Here is a 14,966-nt window from a genome sequence, read left to right as displayed (position 1 = left end):
TATGTTAAGTATGTAACCCCAACCCCCAATAAAAAGAAATACATTTTGTGGATATGCAAAGACATATTAAACAATTACAAAATTAACAATGATTTGCATAGTTACATTACACAAACAGATTTTGGACACACATTCAAATGGTGTTGTTTGTTTGTTTGTTTGTTTTGGTTGCTTCTGTAAGATTAAAAGTCAGTTATGGTTCCTATCCTACTTATCGCGGACCCCGCGCTGTTGAGAATTTCTGTCAGTTAATGCTCGTTAGTTCATGTGGGTGTGTACTTCACTCTAAGCAGTGTCAAGAAAGAGACCCTTTTTTAATTTGTTAAATGTCTTGTTCTGATAGACAACATCGTGGACAGTGCTGTACGCAAATAAATTTCCCGTCTGACAAAAATCAAAGGCTTTGGTGGGAATTTGGACTGACAACAGCCAAACATTTTTGCAGCGTGTTCGGGGATTTACGCAAAAGCGGAAGTAAGTAGAAGTGAATCATCTCAATTTACGACGTAGAGCAGGAAGTCGATGCGCCACACCCACTGACGAGATCACGACAAGATCGTACAGGTCTTTGAGTATGTATCTGTCAGTAATCCAGTTTTAAAATCTGCCACTAATTTATACAGCAATAATTATGTAGCTCAAGCTGACGCTAATTTTGCTTTAATTTCAGTAATTTATACTCAGGCTCCTGAGGCGCTACCACAAAGGTCTTTCCCTGCACAGTTACGATCCAGCATGTGATAACGTGTCCTAACTAGAGACAGTTTGAGAAGTTTTGGTCCAACTACAAGTATGTAAAAGTGACACCAGTGTGTGCTGACGTGATAATAAATGTAACTTAACATTTCTGTTGTTCTTACTGTGAGTTTCCTGTTCTAACGTTGGGGACATGCTTCAGCCTGATTGGCTGTCTTACAGAAGCGTGCAAAATGACCTCGGGTAAGTGTCATAATATTGTTTGTCATTCACAAACGAGGAAACATCACGTGACTTAGCCAGTATCATATGTCCCTATTATTTAATGTATTGAGACTTGGTGCACCGCTGACGGATGTAATACAGTAGAACCTGCAGTAGATGAGACTATTGTAACTTCCTGTTGGCGCACTTTTTCTTAAATAACTCCAACGCAGCCCTTGAAGTCCATGTGCTTCCTGCAAAAAACTCATTTATTTTCATTTTAATCTGATATTCATTGATATTTAGCAGTATTTTAAGCTTCTTAGAGCTGAGAGCAGTAGTCAGCCAGCAGAAAAAAATCTACTGTTTAGATAATTATGTAATTTTGAAGCAAAAATGTTGATGTTTTTCTTTATCTGAACTGGTAGTTGAGATGAATGAACATCTTTGACTTTAAGCTGTGTGTCAGCCAATATGGGCAATCAAGTACATCAACTTGAGCTCTTAGAAATTAGTTTGTTTGTTTTTTACTATTTTCTAATGTTTCATGGTTTATTTGAGAAAGTAGTCAGCAAATTATTGTTTGTGTTGACCACATCTAAACAGAAGTGTTAGTGTCACTGTGCACTTATAACCACACAGGAGTTGCTCTGTCTCTCTTTTTCCCCACAGAGGTGTGTCCGTTCTGTGGGAAAACTTACAAAAGACTGAAGAGTCACCTGCCACACTGCAAGGCAGCAGCGAGATCCCAAACACCTCCAATCGAACATGACGTCACGGCGAACGAGACGTCACCTTCGAGATCGGCCGCTGACTTGACCAAATCGACAGCAAAAGGGGAGAAGCCCGCTCAGACCCCGTCAATGGCTGCGAGTCCACAAACAAAGAAGAGTAAAAAGGTGTCCACAGCACCACCGCCGCAGTCATCGTCGACAGCAGCACCTTTACAGAGTGCAAGTACATCAAAGTCATCATCGGCTAAGAAGAAGAAACAGAAGCTGTCTGAGCAAATCAAGGCAGCCACCATGCCCCCCTCCACCACCATGCCTCTTATCTCCACCCAATCACAGTCACCACCTCAATCTCCCACCATCTCTAAGCCCCAAAACAAGAGACTTCATGCTTTGATAGAAGCTGCAAAGTCTAAACAGGTTCCTAAGGGATCACTGGAGGGAACCAGATCTGCCTCAGAGGACCTGTCCTCAGCTTCGGCTCCATTTGTATCCGATCCTCTAAGATCCAGAACCACAGCACAAACAGACAGCAAAACTCATCCTAAGAAAGACTTGGTAAAAGACAACCCCCATCCTGACATTCTGTCTACAGACACCAAACCCAAAGGTGCATTTAAAATGAAAGCGTCAAAGGCGAAGAAGGCGGCACAGTCCCTTTCTACAACCAAAGACGCCTCTAGCTCTCTGGACTCTGAAGTAAATGAAAAGACTCTGAGACCTCGTGTAAGAGACGACTTCTTGGTGGACAACCAGAGCGAAACTGAGGATTTGTCTGGGAATGAGATGTTTTTGAAATCAGGAAGTGGTCACCGGGCCAGGATTACCCTCCAGGACGTTAAAGCTACATTAGGCCGAGCTAACACTACCCGGAAGTCCAGCAGGCCGAGCATCCTGGGCCTGATTGAAACTGCTGATGATATAAGCAGCAAAATCAGACCTGATGCCAGTCTCAGTCTGGTTCCACCTCCAACAGGGAAGGAAGAAGCTGTTGATAGCTGCTTGGTAACTAAGACCCTGTCAGACAAGCTGCCCAGCACCAGTTCGCAACATGCAGAGCTACAGTCAGTTAAGAAAATAAGTTCAAACTCCAAACAAGCATCTTTAATCCCCCTGCAACATGATGGTTCCCCTCAGGCTGAACTAACTTCCTGTACAACTCCCCTCCCTTCTGGACATCTGTTGTCTCAGGTGATGCGAGCAAAGGACTTCCCTCCACATACATTCAACCTGAATGAGAGGCTGAACGTGGGTCATCACATGACAGGACATCTTTTCCCTCCTTCACCACAAAATCCACCGGCAAGGGTGGAGATATTTAAAGCTGTTGATGGGCTGATGGCGGCCAAGTCACAGCTCGGCGTCATGAAACAGAACACTGCTGATAATGGAACTAAAGGTTGGTATTCGACAGTTAAAAGTAGGGCTCTGTGTCAAACCTCAAAACCTCTTTGGGGTCAGATTAAAATGTGTAAAAGCTAGTCAGATTTGTGGTTTGTGATTTGTTCTCAGCTTCTTGTGATTTCTGGTGTGTATTCATCAGTGTCAGTTCATTGGTTCTTTATGAATTCTAGGTGCTCTAACACAGCAGAGTCTTGGACAGGTGAGACTCAGGGACTTACCTGAGTGGCTGAGTGGCAAATCTCCCCGCCGTCCAAGAGATGTGCTGGCAATGGTACAAAGAGGTAAATATCCAACACATCTCGTGAGAGTGGTGTCCATCGCTTCATCTGACTCGGCAAGAAAACAGATGACTGTTGCTAAAATGTCAAAACCGTAAGTCTTTGATAATGCTGAGTATTTAACACATGTTTGCTCTCCTGCGCTTCCAACAGGCTGGCAGTGGTATTACAGGAGGTATATAGATGTGAGGAAAGGTGGAGTAGGTGGACTGAGCATGTTGTTGGCAGGATACTGTGTGCTCAGCTACATCTGGAGTTACCCTCATATAAGTAAGTGTGTGGCTTACTCTCAGCGCTGCTTTAAGTAGTGGGCAGCACAGATTTGGAGACAACTGAGCGTGTCGATGGTTGTTTTCTTTCCAGAGCGAGATCGCTGGAGGAAGTACCACTGAGGCCAAAGGAAGATGTTCAGACAGCCTCTTTGGAAGAGTGAGCATTCACAGCTTTTAGGCATCTTTTCTATTAAAAAAGACATAAGGGTCCAAACATTTCCACATCATTTAAGTCTGATGAATGTGTTTCTTGTCAGCATGGCAGCTACGGTCAGCAGCTGGTTAGCTTAGCTTATCATGAAGACTAGAAACGGGGAAACAGCCTGGATCTGTCACACTGGAACGAAAACCATCTAACGGCACCTTTGAAGTAATTACCTTCTTATATCTTGTGTAATCCATACAAAAACTGCAGTGAAAAAAACATGAAGAGTAACCAGGAACAACCCGTCTGTAGTCTGTACTGGTTTCCTGGCAACTTCATAGTGCCAAGAAATAGTTCTTGATATATGACCTCGGTAAAATGGCAGATTTTATATTAAATTTTATAAATATTTCAACACTTTATTTTTTCTGTACAGATTAAATAAAGGAGACATGAAGTGTCAGTAATCTTTAGTCGTGCTACTACGCAGATCCCCTTAACATTTGACAGAGCCCAGCTAGCTGTTCTCCAAAACACTGAATTATTTTATTAACAACTGAAAAAGTTGTGATTTTGATTCCCGTTGTTTCATTGTCAACTGAAAGCCTCTGGGCCCTGCACTGTGGCTTCTATGTATTGCTTTATTTCAGATTATTTATTTACATATCTACGTTTGTCTTATTTAGTTTGCTTTGTGTGTTGTTTTTACTGTGGGAGGAGAAAATGTTCACACGAGAACTACTTATGATTGATTTGCAGTGGGATCTGCTTGGTCAGCAGACGCCATGTGTTGCAGTACTGCTGTTCCCGGGGGCTCCACTAGGTGTCACTATTGTGTTGTGTTCCCAAAGCCAAAGGGGCTGGGCTCAGTTTTCTTAGCTCCTTTGTGCAGAGGCATTTTTGCTGGGGTGCATGAGAGGATTAGAGGGAACAAACAGATTTTTTTGACTTGATAAAATCTTACTCTGGCAGCTCGGATGAAGAGAAACATGAAATTCAAAATGTCCTGACATCAATCTCAGTGAAAAGATAGTATCTGTGTAGCAGAGGGTTACAAATCTGTTTTTCTTTTGCAAATGCTTATTCTGTCACATGATGTTATTATGCATGCTTAGTTTGTCAGTGCCAGTATGCGAACACTCACAGAATAGTAATGGAGGCACACTGAAGGAGGTTCTCAGCCGGACTGGACCAGTTCGTTATTGTATTCAAAATGAATTTATTGTTGACTCTCTTTGTTGCTGTAGTGAACACACATTAGCTACAAATGAAGAAACGACAGTATTTTTAGAACATTTTCTTTTCCTGATGCTGCTTCTCAGCCAACACAATAAAAAATAATTTCCATTTTCTCACGTTTTTGTTTTACATTCTTCTTTTTTGTCTCCATACAAAAATTATAAATATTTTGTGTTTCACTTTTCATTTTTATACAAAACAACAAACTATACAAATCAAGTGAGACAAAATAACAGTGAAAATGGAAGCAGAAAATCTCTGCACTGAAAACGGGGGAGAAAAAGCACAGTATGTTCTACCAGGCCCTCAGACGCTGATATGCATCAAGATAACACAACGTTTCACCCACACTGAACATGTCTCTACTTTGTGCAAGTCTGAAACTAACTCTCTTGTGGATGTAAGTGCTATAGAGGCACAAAGTCTTGCAGCAACCACTTGAAGGAGCAAAAAAAAAAAAAAAAAATCTCAAGTGACCCTTGCATGTCACTGGAGATTTGCTATGCAAGCAGAGAGCCGAGTTTTCTCAGTGTGCACTGGTAGATATCAGAGGTCTATAGGCAGAAATACAGGCAGGCTGCGATGGCTGCTGGCACTCAAACACAAAATATCACCCCATATAAAAGGCCTTCAGTCTGCTCCTGCAGCTACTGACAAGCATATTTCACAGACATTTTTATAGGAGAAAGGTGACACCATTCAGAATCAACTCGAAGAGCATTTAACACATTAAACCTAAGCTTTGGTCCTGTGTTGGGCTTGGCAGAAACTGCTCTTTCGTGCTACAGATTTCTGTAGATATACTGGCAAAAAACAGAAATCCAATATTTAGGATTAAAGCTTCATTATAATTAAATATCACAGTAAGCTAAGTTTTAGCTCTAAAATGAAAACTCAACAAAACAAAAACACAGTGGGAGCCACTTAGGGGCAGAGATTCACAGGAAACCCAACAGCTTCTTTTGAACAGCCACCGAGCGCCTTTCACCAGCACAAAGACAACAAGATCCAACAGTGATTCTGGACGAGACCACACTCTCTCCTATAATGAATTTTGGTTGCGCTGCTGAGAGGGAAACGAGAAGAAATGTGAGAAACGCTTGAAACAAAAACACTCGAAAGTGAGAAAAACATCCCGGAGGGCTGAACGAACACTCGGGAACAGAGTCGAGAGTGTGGCGATCAAACAGCCAAACCACATGAACACAATGGCCAGTGTAACACACACACGCACACACTGATAGACATGTCGAGATAGTAAAGCATAGACAGATATGATCACTGTATCATTACACTGTATGCAGAAGGCAGACAAAACAGGTACAATCAATGGCCCTCCGGGGTTGTTTAAACTAATGACGACACCGTCATGTTCACACAGCCGGGGGAACACATCACAACAAACAAAAACAGCCATCTCTTTTTTTTTTTTTTTTTGTTTAAAGTCATCTCTAAAAATGAGGAAATAAAAATCTAAATTTAAAAAAAGATAAACATAATGTAACATATCTTCCTCAATCTGAGGACTGAGCTCCCGTGACACAAACACAATGTGAAATGATAAAAGTGGTTGTTGAGATGGAGATTTGTCCTGTGTCTGCGTCGGGGCTTGCATACCTTTAAGGTACAAGACAAAAAAAAAATGCCAAAGAAAATGTGACTTAAGCACAAACTTAAAAAAAAAAAAAAAAAGAAAAGCACTGCTGAGTACAGGAACGCTAACTATGTCTACTGTATGTGACTGGTTTGACTGGCTTCTAGTGTGGTTAAGGACTGACTAAGGCAGGTCACCTTCTGTTTAGCCTAGCATGTAATGTATTTCGCCAAGAGCCGCAAATCCAAATAGTTCCTGAAATAAGCAACAGTGCATTTAGTGCAATTGGTCTGTGAATGTGTCTCTGCTGAGCTTACCTTAAAGGAAATCTGCAGCCCTGAACCATGAACCTGCCTAAAGCATTGCACTAAAGCGCGCACGCATGTGTGTGTCCGCGCGCTGTGCGTGTTCGTAATGCAAGAACAGTGAATGGATATTTTTGAATAGAGCTTCTTCATGTAAACACTTCAAAATAAAATAAAAACCTAAAATTAGGCACAGAGTCATCATTTTGTCCCTCCTCCTCATCCCTGTTTTTCAGCATAGGTGTGTGTGCGCCGGGGGGTAATCAACTGGCACAAAATATCGACTGTGTGTGTGTGTGTGAAGGGAGGGACGCTCAATCTACTGAAATCGCACACCTTGCCCCTTTAAAATAATGTTCAAATACACAAAACAATTTCCATCTGTTAGTCCACTGCATTGCACACATGCCCGGATCTTCATAGGTAATTTTAAGTGCCTCACTCAGCCCTGACGGAGACTCTGGCTCCTCAATCATGCCTGATCCCCCCCGCCCCTCCAAAAAAAAATGATACAACAAAATCAACAAACAAAATCCATGCTACATGGCTGGAGATGGTTTCACAAAGATAATGCAACTGGGAGAAGAGCTAACGTCTCTTCACACAGGAATGTGGGGGAATACAACAAATCTTACGACAGGAGATTTAGACAAGTAAACATGCGCACACGCACGCACACACACATACACACACACACACACAAAATAAGTCAAAACCATACATTATGGATGACCTGGGGCATCAATCTTAACATTCCAAGATGCTGTTGACTGCAGCCTCTAGAGCAGAGTCCGTGTCAGGGTGAGGGGGTGTTGTGAGCTGAGGGGGGTACTGGGGCTGGATCGAGTGGGAGGACAGGTGGTGAGACACCTGGTAGTGCGTCTGTCCTCCTGACATTGCTGCAAAAGGTGAGCGGTTACCTTGGGGATAACTGTTTGCCGCCGTCAGGCTGTTGTTGCTGGTGCTGCTGGGCCCATAGTGTTGCTGGGATCTTTTCATTTCCTGGATGCTTTTGTTTTCTAAGTGTGGAGGGTGGAGTTTATCTGCTCCACCTGTACCTACAGCCCCACCCCCTCCCGGGTCTCCACACCCGGGCTGGGAGTCTGTCCTGTATGGTGGCTCCGCAGAGCCTCTGTCCGACTGATTCCAACTACAGACGGACAACGACTGAGAGGGTAGGGGATCTTGTAAAAGTTTGGATTTCAACCCACAACAGAAGTCTTCCAAGAAGCTGTCTGTAAAGCACACAAAGAAGAGAGGAAGAGTTGCATAAAACCTTTTCTGAGAAAAAATGTTTTGCTCCAAATGTTTTTTTGTTTTTTTGGTTTTTTTTACCTGGATCCACTAGTACCATACGTTTGTCTTGCGTCAGATTGCTGCGCTCCTCTTGGTTGAAGGTCCTGTCAATCATCACCATTTCTGACGATGGACTGAAACGCTGCGGGGCAAGGAGAAGCAAACTGTTAGGCCTGCACATGTCACAACAAAGAAACATATGTATGCACGCATGCACCTATCTCTCAGGTGTGCGCCTACCTCAGCTTCCACCATCAGCAGCCGTCTGTATTTGTTTACCATGGCATGGGTTCTCTTCAGCACCTGAGCTGCGACTGCCTCAAATTCCTCATCCACTGCAAACCAAACCACACAAAACTCTACTTAGAAGGCACTTTAACTCTGACGACACAATTTTACATTCTCAAATATACAACAGGGCTGCAGTTTGCCAGACACAAGCCCCACCTTGTGAGAACTCATCGTGGCTGGGTGGAGCCCCCTGGAACACGTGGTAAGGGAGGAGTCTTTGCAATGCATCATCAATCGAAGCGAATCGACGCCGATCTGGGGTCTGAACTGCAGCATGATCCTTCCTCAACTGTTGTAAAACCCTACAGACAAGGGGGGAAGAAAGCTCTTTCAACAGCTGAATGACAAACACAAGACAACACGCGACAAGTAAAGCAGAGCAGCCACTAAAGTCATTAATGTGCACATAAAACATTAGGCTAATGGGTCCAGTGGTATGTGAGAATAGCTATGAACAGATACACACATGGACGCACACAAGAGTGATAAGTCAAGAAAACTCACATTCCTCCTCTTGTAAGTGTTGGAAGGGCAGGTCTCTTCTGAGCACTGACCTATAAAGAGAAAGCGTACATACAAAAGTTGTCATAATACCACTGATTTCGCCCATATCAGCATTACTCAGTTTGAACACACACCAACGTGAGCGTAAAGCAAATGAGGTGTAGAATGAGTGATGTACCTGAGAGTTTAGCGTTGAGTCTTGTGTCATGGCTAAAAGAGATCGTACAAACAACCTCATTAGGTTAAAGTACGGCACTCTTAATTCAAACAGGTATTTGACAAAAAGCCTTTGTTTGTTACCGTGGATGCTGCTGAGTTGTGCCTGTCTGTCCTGTTTGAGGGCAGGTGATGAAGAGTTCTGAAAAATTAACACAAGTGACGTCATTCAGAGGGCAGTTTCATTAAAGAGCAAAACAGGATGACAATAAATGAAATACCGCCAGTAACTTGGGATCCTACCTGTCTGTAGTCTTGTTGCTCCTGTGTCACAGTACCAGGTAAAGGGGACAGAGAAGTGCAATTCTGAGTCTGAGTCACGAGAAGGCGCTGAACAGGGCTAGCCGTTACTTGGCCTTGACCACTGATCCCCGCCATTGCTGGGCCAACCAGGGTGAGCCGCCCAGGAGCGCACGATGTCTGCACAGCGGTGGAGCTCGCACAAGAAACTCCAGTCCATGTTTGGCTTACAGGCCCTCCAACCTGACTCCCGGCGACTACTCCCTGATTTAAAATTAGCTGGCCTCCTGGTGGTGCAGTGAAGTTCTTCCCTGCAACAATCTGCACTGCATTCTGGCTGGTAATTAGGGCATTTGAGTTGGGGTCAGCGGGACCATTGTGGATGGTGCTGGCCGGCGTGAGCGCCAAAGAACTGGGCAGTAAGAACTGTCCAGGTGGTATATTTGTCTGGGCCTGTGCTTGTTGCTGCTCCAGAGGTGGCTGTACTACTATGGAGCCATTGGCAGTGTATTGTGCCCCAGGAGCAGCAGTGTTAGCATTAACTACATTAGCCAAGGTGGCGGGAGTGGGCTGGAGACCGAGGCTGTAGACAGTCTGAGCCCCACCCTGAAGCGGTTTAGGCTGGATAGGTCTGACAAGAGCCTGAGCCCCTCCTGGGCCTCTCTGGATGATGATATTCTGAAGGGGGATGTTTTTGAACGGTAAACCAACTTGGCCTACCTGTCCTTGAGTAGGGGCAAACACCTGCCCCCCTGTTGGGGTCCCTGCTGCAGATACAGGCGCCCCAGGCCTCAGTACAATCTGAGGAGATCTCTCCAAGCTGCTCAGAGTCATCACACCACCACCTGCTCCAAACGAGCCCAACACCTGGATGTGCTGGGAAGAGCCGTTGGGCAGCTGGGAAACCCCTTGCAGGAACTGGCCTGTAGGGAACGCAGCTGTCGCCGTGGTTACCACACCCACTCCCCCTCCATAACCCCCAGAGACCAGCTGGGAGGGGAATGGAGCTTGCACTATAGTTGGAGCAGGCTGAGAGTCCAGTAAGGCCTCCTGGGCCAAAGTCTGCTCTGTGATATCAGCCTCCATGAGAGACTTCTGTAGGATATCAAAGGGCTGGTCCTCTCCCCCGAGGTCCACCCCTCCAGGGGACGTTTCTGGCCCCAGTTCATCCTCGATAAATGAAAGGCTGCTGGAGAGCTGGAGGCCTGCCCCTGCTGAATCCTCGCCGAATTCACCCACGGAAGAAGAGCCACCCTTGAGGCCAGAGTTGGAGCCAGTCTAAATGAGGCATTTCAAGAAAATGAGCAGAAAGTGGGAAAAAGTGTGCATGTGAACTGCCTTCCCTGTGGGTCTGTCTCAAAAGCTGTGTTACTTTTTACCACCTCCAGTGTCCTATGATTAGGACCAGAAGGGTTTACATACTCACATATTTGTTCACTAACTACATTTTTTTAAACTCATAACAGCATACCCATACAAAGCGAATCAAAACCATGACATTACGACTCAAATGTCACTAAAAGCCCGAGAAAAATGCTCACTGTTAATGTTTTCTTGGCTCGAGTTAATCACAGGTACACTCACCGTGTCATTAGCAAAGAAGGATCCATCTGACCCATAAGCTGCATTTGTTACATCATCCTCCTCAATCTGCAGGAAAAAAAACAGATGAGAGTTTAACAAAGAGTAGTTTATTTATGTATCAACGAGAAATAACTATTCAGACAGACTTTATGAGGAATGACTGTGAATACATTCAGAAATAGTCACTCACAGACTTGCTGTTGCTGCCATGGAGATAATCATTCAATGCATCCACATCTCTGAAAAGGATAAATTGGTGTGTTTTTAGGGACCTAGAGCAAACATTTTCACTTGTGTGTGGTGTATGTGGTGTTTGGCTTAACTCTGAAAATCATCTACAATAAAAATGAATAGGCAAGGAGATTATTAACTTCCCCAATTGAACAAAAGAGGAAAAAATAAACTAGCAGATTTGTGGTTTTGATGTCAAAGAGGGAACCTATTAATATTACCAAACTATTTAAGATAAACTTAAGGACAAATGTAGAAATGTGTGACCAAGCTGTCAATTGCCATCAGTGCAGTCTTTTCAGAAAGCGGTACCTACATAACGTCAATGCTAGTTTTATAAAGTGGGTTTTTACCCTAAAATATCAAGAAGATGGCGATCGTCCTCATCATCCATGACACCTGAAAAATTATGAAGGGACAGAATGACACGGGCACAGAAATGAGGGGACTCTGGATTAGTTAACTGTTCGAATTTGCATGGCCAGTGGCTAACAGCTTCATTAACCATGAAAATAAAACTCAGTTAATCACTTATTTCTGAGTGCATGAGCTGTAAAAGCTCAATATACATATTATTATTATTATTATTATACAGGAAGCAAGGACATCTCACTCACAGATTTCCAGCAGGAACCATGGATTCAGTCATTTATCACCCTTTGTTTCCTGGGCTGCAGGGTGAGAAACTGCATTTAGTCAGATTACAAAACTGTAAATTACATGGCGTGGGAGTGCTGGAGAGTGAGGACGATGAGACAGAAAGAGAGATGGGTGTGTCAAATACAGGGTGGAGAGGAGAGAGGAAGAGGGGGAAAATTTGTTCCTCAGTATGTTACTCAGTGCAATGATAGGTCTGTGTGTAATTCAGCAACAGGATGGCCTTCATCCTCACCTACAGATATTTGTCACTGACACACCAACTCCCACCCCCTCTGTTATGCCACATTGGTTGTCTTTCCAGTTTGCACAGAGTGTAAAGGGGCATTTGAGTGTAAATAACTCCACCCTTCTCCATTTGTACCTTGAATGGTTGTTCGAGTTTCTACATTGAAGGAGGTGCTGGCTTTATGTTGTGTCAGCCAGTAAAAGTATGCACCTAACAAAGTGCTCAGCTGCAACATTATAGAAAGTGAACAAAAAACCTGTGAGCATAGTATGGGGTTTTTTTAATGAGTATGTTATAAGTAAAGTGTAGCACGTGGTGAGAGACATGTGTTATAAAAAGCCATTTTTTTAAGTAACTAATTCAGTATTTGGAAAAAAAAACAGTCTTTAAATTCTAAGCTTCTTTTGTCAAAGTCGTGGAGAACTGCAGGTTGGGTCCCCGAGACTGGAAAAATGTTACAACTGCAATGCAACAAAATGGCTGTTACCATGACACAGGCTGTCTTTACAACTGAGCCACGTTCAGCCTCCATCTTTGGTTCAGGGAGAACAAAGGAGGACGGAGTAGCTGCACTAAAATGGGGTATTTGAAGTGACTCCGCTGTGATTTATAAACACCAAGAATCCTACCAAAAGCAAACTATGTCACAGAAAATCGAGTTAGCTATTCTTCTTATAGCCATACCGAGCAGACATTTTGTCGTTATAAGAGGACAGGCTACTACAACCACTGAGGCTCTTTTGTCCTTCAAAAATGACATAATGTCACGCAAATGCGAGGAAGCCATGTCGAGTTTTTCAAACAGACGAAAAAACGAAAACAAAAACAATTAACACAATACGTTTATTTCACAAAAATCTCCAAGTGTGGACTGTTTGTATATGTAAAATATGTATACAAAATGTAACTGCACTCCTTCCTGTCAGCAGTCCAAAACAAACAAACCAACAAAAACTCAAGCTTTGACTCCAAAATGTAAGCTAACGTCCACAGTTAAGCATTTGGTTTTGAGTGAAAGTCTAACGTTAGACGGAAAAAAAATAACACCTAAGTGCCTATGCTGGCAAAACGACTATTTTAGCGGCTGAAAAGCACTAGATTGTAGAAATAAGGCCAATTTTGATCACAGTCGTCGAAATAAAGCCCCCTTATCCGAAAAGGCCGGACATTTAGTATAATTTAGCGCACAAATTCAGCCTCAAAAAACCGTCCTGACATGCATGCTTCGACGCAAACCAAGCTAGTCCCTGCTGTCGTCCTGCTACTGGTGCTGCATGGTGTCGCCGTGGCTTTAGCAAGCCAGATAACGTACAGCCTGCAAGTTTTATTTCCAAAAATAGACTGAATCGACAGAATGATAATCGCATTCAAGCAGCACAAAACGCCCGTCGTCCAGCCTGTGGCTGGTCGTCGCTGACGTGATCTTTCTTTCTCTGTTGGGGAGGCTTTCATTTGTCCTCCATGTGGCTCATCTGCCAGCATGAAAAACGTCACATTTGTCTCGATATGCCGAACCGACGCGTTTCAATCGGTGGATTCTGTAGCAGCCCGTCTGCTGGTCGGGTAGCTTTCCGTACTGGACGGCTCCGCAGCATTTTAACGATAAACATCGGCCTGTTCTGGTTAGCTAGCCGCGGTGTTGACGACGCCTGTTTTGGAAACGTCGGCTAGAAATCGTCGAAAATGCTACGGGGCTAAACCGTGTCGAGACATACATATTAATCCCGATTAGCAAAACATAAAGACGACTCAAAGAGGCAAACCCTTTACTCCTGTCTCACTCCTCTTGAAACCCAATATCTCCATTTGGCAACTTTTAATTTGCTCCCCCCTCCTTCTCCTCCTCCTCCTTCTCCCTCTCCCACTCATATATTTTTCTCACTGTCCCTGTTCTGCCTCGGATAGATTTTTCTCTCCGCTCAAACTCTCTTCCCTCCCTGAAGGAAGGGAGGAAGGAGGTTGTGTGTGTTTTTTCCTTGAAATTTTTATCACAAAATTATAATACACTCAAAGGGAAACTCACCGTCATGAAAAAGCAGTGCCTTGTCAACGGGGTTTCCTCGCCATCACCGCACGGGTTGTTGGGGTAGTGCACAGAACAAGACAACCCAAACCATCAGTCCACAACGGTCGCATACGACTGTCTGAATTTGAATGTAAAATATACAAACAACAACAACAAGCCATTAACAAACACATATTTTTATATTTTTATGATTTATAATAGTAACTTCCACTGCCCTCATGAATTGAAGATAAATGTTATTAGACTTCTCATCATTACCAACGGTAGAGGGCGGGCCTCTGATCTGTTTGCCACACCTTGACGTTGCTCAGGTATGACCATGGTTACTGTCTGTAAAGTACCTCCTAATCCACAAATTGTATGCACAGACATTAATCAAAAGTTCAAATTAAATCTATACGCAGCTTTTGCTTTGACTATTGGGCTTTAATCCTACTCGTATTACATAAATATTATTTTTAATTATAGCATTACTCTTTGTGTTTTTCTCCCTCTGATCCCTGTGAAGGACTATATATAAAAGTATATATATATATAATGTGGCATATAATACTGTAGGCTAATACATAGAAAATAAGTTTTAACGAATATATTTAAAAACGACAACTTGGAACTGCATCAAGGATCAAAAGAACGGACGATATTAAAAACCCTATAAATAGCACGCAAAACAAAATATCTGCTATATGCATAAAATTCAGTTATAGATCAAATGTAATAATGATGTAAACAAAAGACAACTGTGTCTATGCTGTTACAGTAAGCTGTATCAAGTCCACTTATCGTTTGTGTTCCACAATTCAAACAGTACATATTCTAAAAAT

The 14,966-nt window shown here is 43.3% G+C and overlaps 2 protein-coding genes across 9 annotated transcripts; one reads left to right on the top strand and one right to left on the bottom strand.

Moving 5' to 3' along the window:
- The first annotated feature begins 230 nt into the window (after positions 1–230).
- Positions 231–5,085, top strand: si:dkey-21c1.4 (polycystic kidney disease protein 1-like 3). 4 transcript variants are annotated; one of them, XM_046377986.1, is made up of 6 exons: positions 231–572; positions 867–939; positions 1,573–3,030; positions 3,206–3,316; positions 3,467–3,583; positions 3,677–3,794. In XM_046377986.1, the coding sequence occupies exons 2-6, from the start codon at positions 930–932 to the stop codon at positions 3,703–3,705; spliced, it is 1,725 nt and encodes a 574-aa protein (XP_046233942.1). In that variant the 5' UTR covers positions 231–572; positions 867–929; the 3' UTR covers positions 3,706–3,794. The 4 variants fall into 4 exon arrangements, with proteins under 4 accessions (XP_046233942.1, XP_046233944.1, XP_046233946.1 ...); XM_046377988.1 differs by having other exon boundaries at positions 495–572; positions 863–939; XM_046377990.1 differs by lacking the exon at positions 231–572 and adding an exon at positions 4,490–5,085 and having other exon boundaries at positions 671–939; positions 3,677–3,742.
- Positions 4,930–14,376, bottom strand: bicral (BICRA like chromatin remodeling complex associated protein). 5 transcript variants are annotated; one of them, XM_046377983.1, is made up of 14 exons: positions 12,604–14,133; positions 12,252–12,342; positions 11,848–11,901; positions 11,584–11,629; positions 11,190–11,238; positions 11,000–11,065; positions 9,419–10,693; positions 9,260–9,317; positions 9,138–9,169; positions 8,960–9,009; positions 8,612–8,757; positions 8,405–8,499; positions 8,204–8,306; positions 4,930–8,103 (listed from the first exon to the last, which is right to left on the bottom strand). In XM_046377983.1, exons 4-14 carry the CDS (start codon positions 11,622–11,624, stop codon positions 7,616–7,618), a joined length of 2,403 nt encoding a protein of 800 aa, XP_046233939.1. In that variant the 5' UTR covers positions 11,625–11,629; positions 11,848–11,901; positions 12,252–12,342; positions 12,604–14,133; the 3' UTR covers positions 4,930–7,615. The 5 variants fall into 5 exon arrangements, with proteins under 5 accessions (XP_046233939.1, XP_046233936.1, XP_046233938.1 ...); XM_046377980.1 differs by lacking the exons at positions 12,252–12,342; positions 12,604–14,133 and adding an exon at positions 14,140–14,376; XM_046377982.1 differs by having other exon boundaries at positions 12,252–14,133.
- Positions 14,377–14,966: the final 590 nt, after the last annotated feature.

This window comes from Scatophagus argus, chromosome 21, assembly GCF_020382885.2.
Source record: "Scatophagus argus isolate fScaArg1 chromosome 21, fScaArg1.pri, whole genome shotgun sequence".
NCBI classification, from domain to species: Eukaryota; Metazoa; Chordata; class Actinopteri; family Scatophagidae; genus Scatophagus; species Scatophagus argus.
Note: the sequence above shows the minus strand (reverse complement) of the source record. Positions and strands in the feature narration are given on the sequence as shown.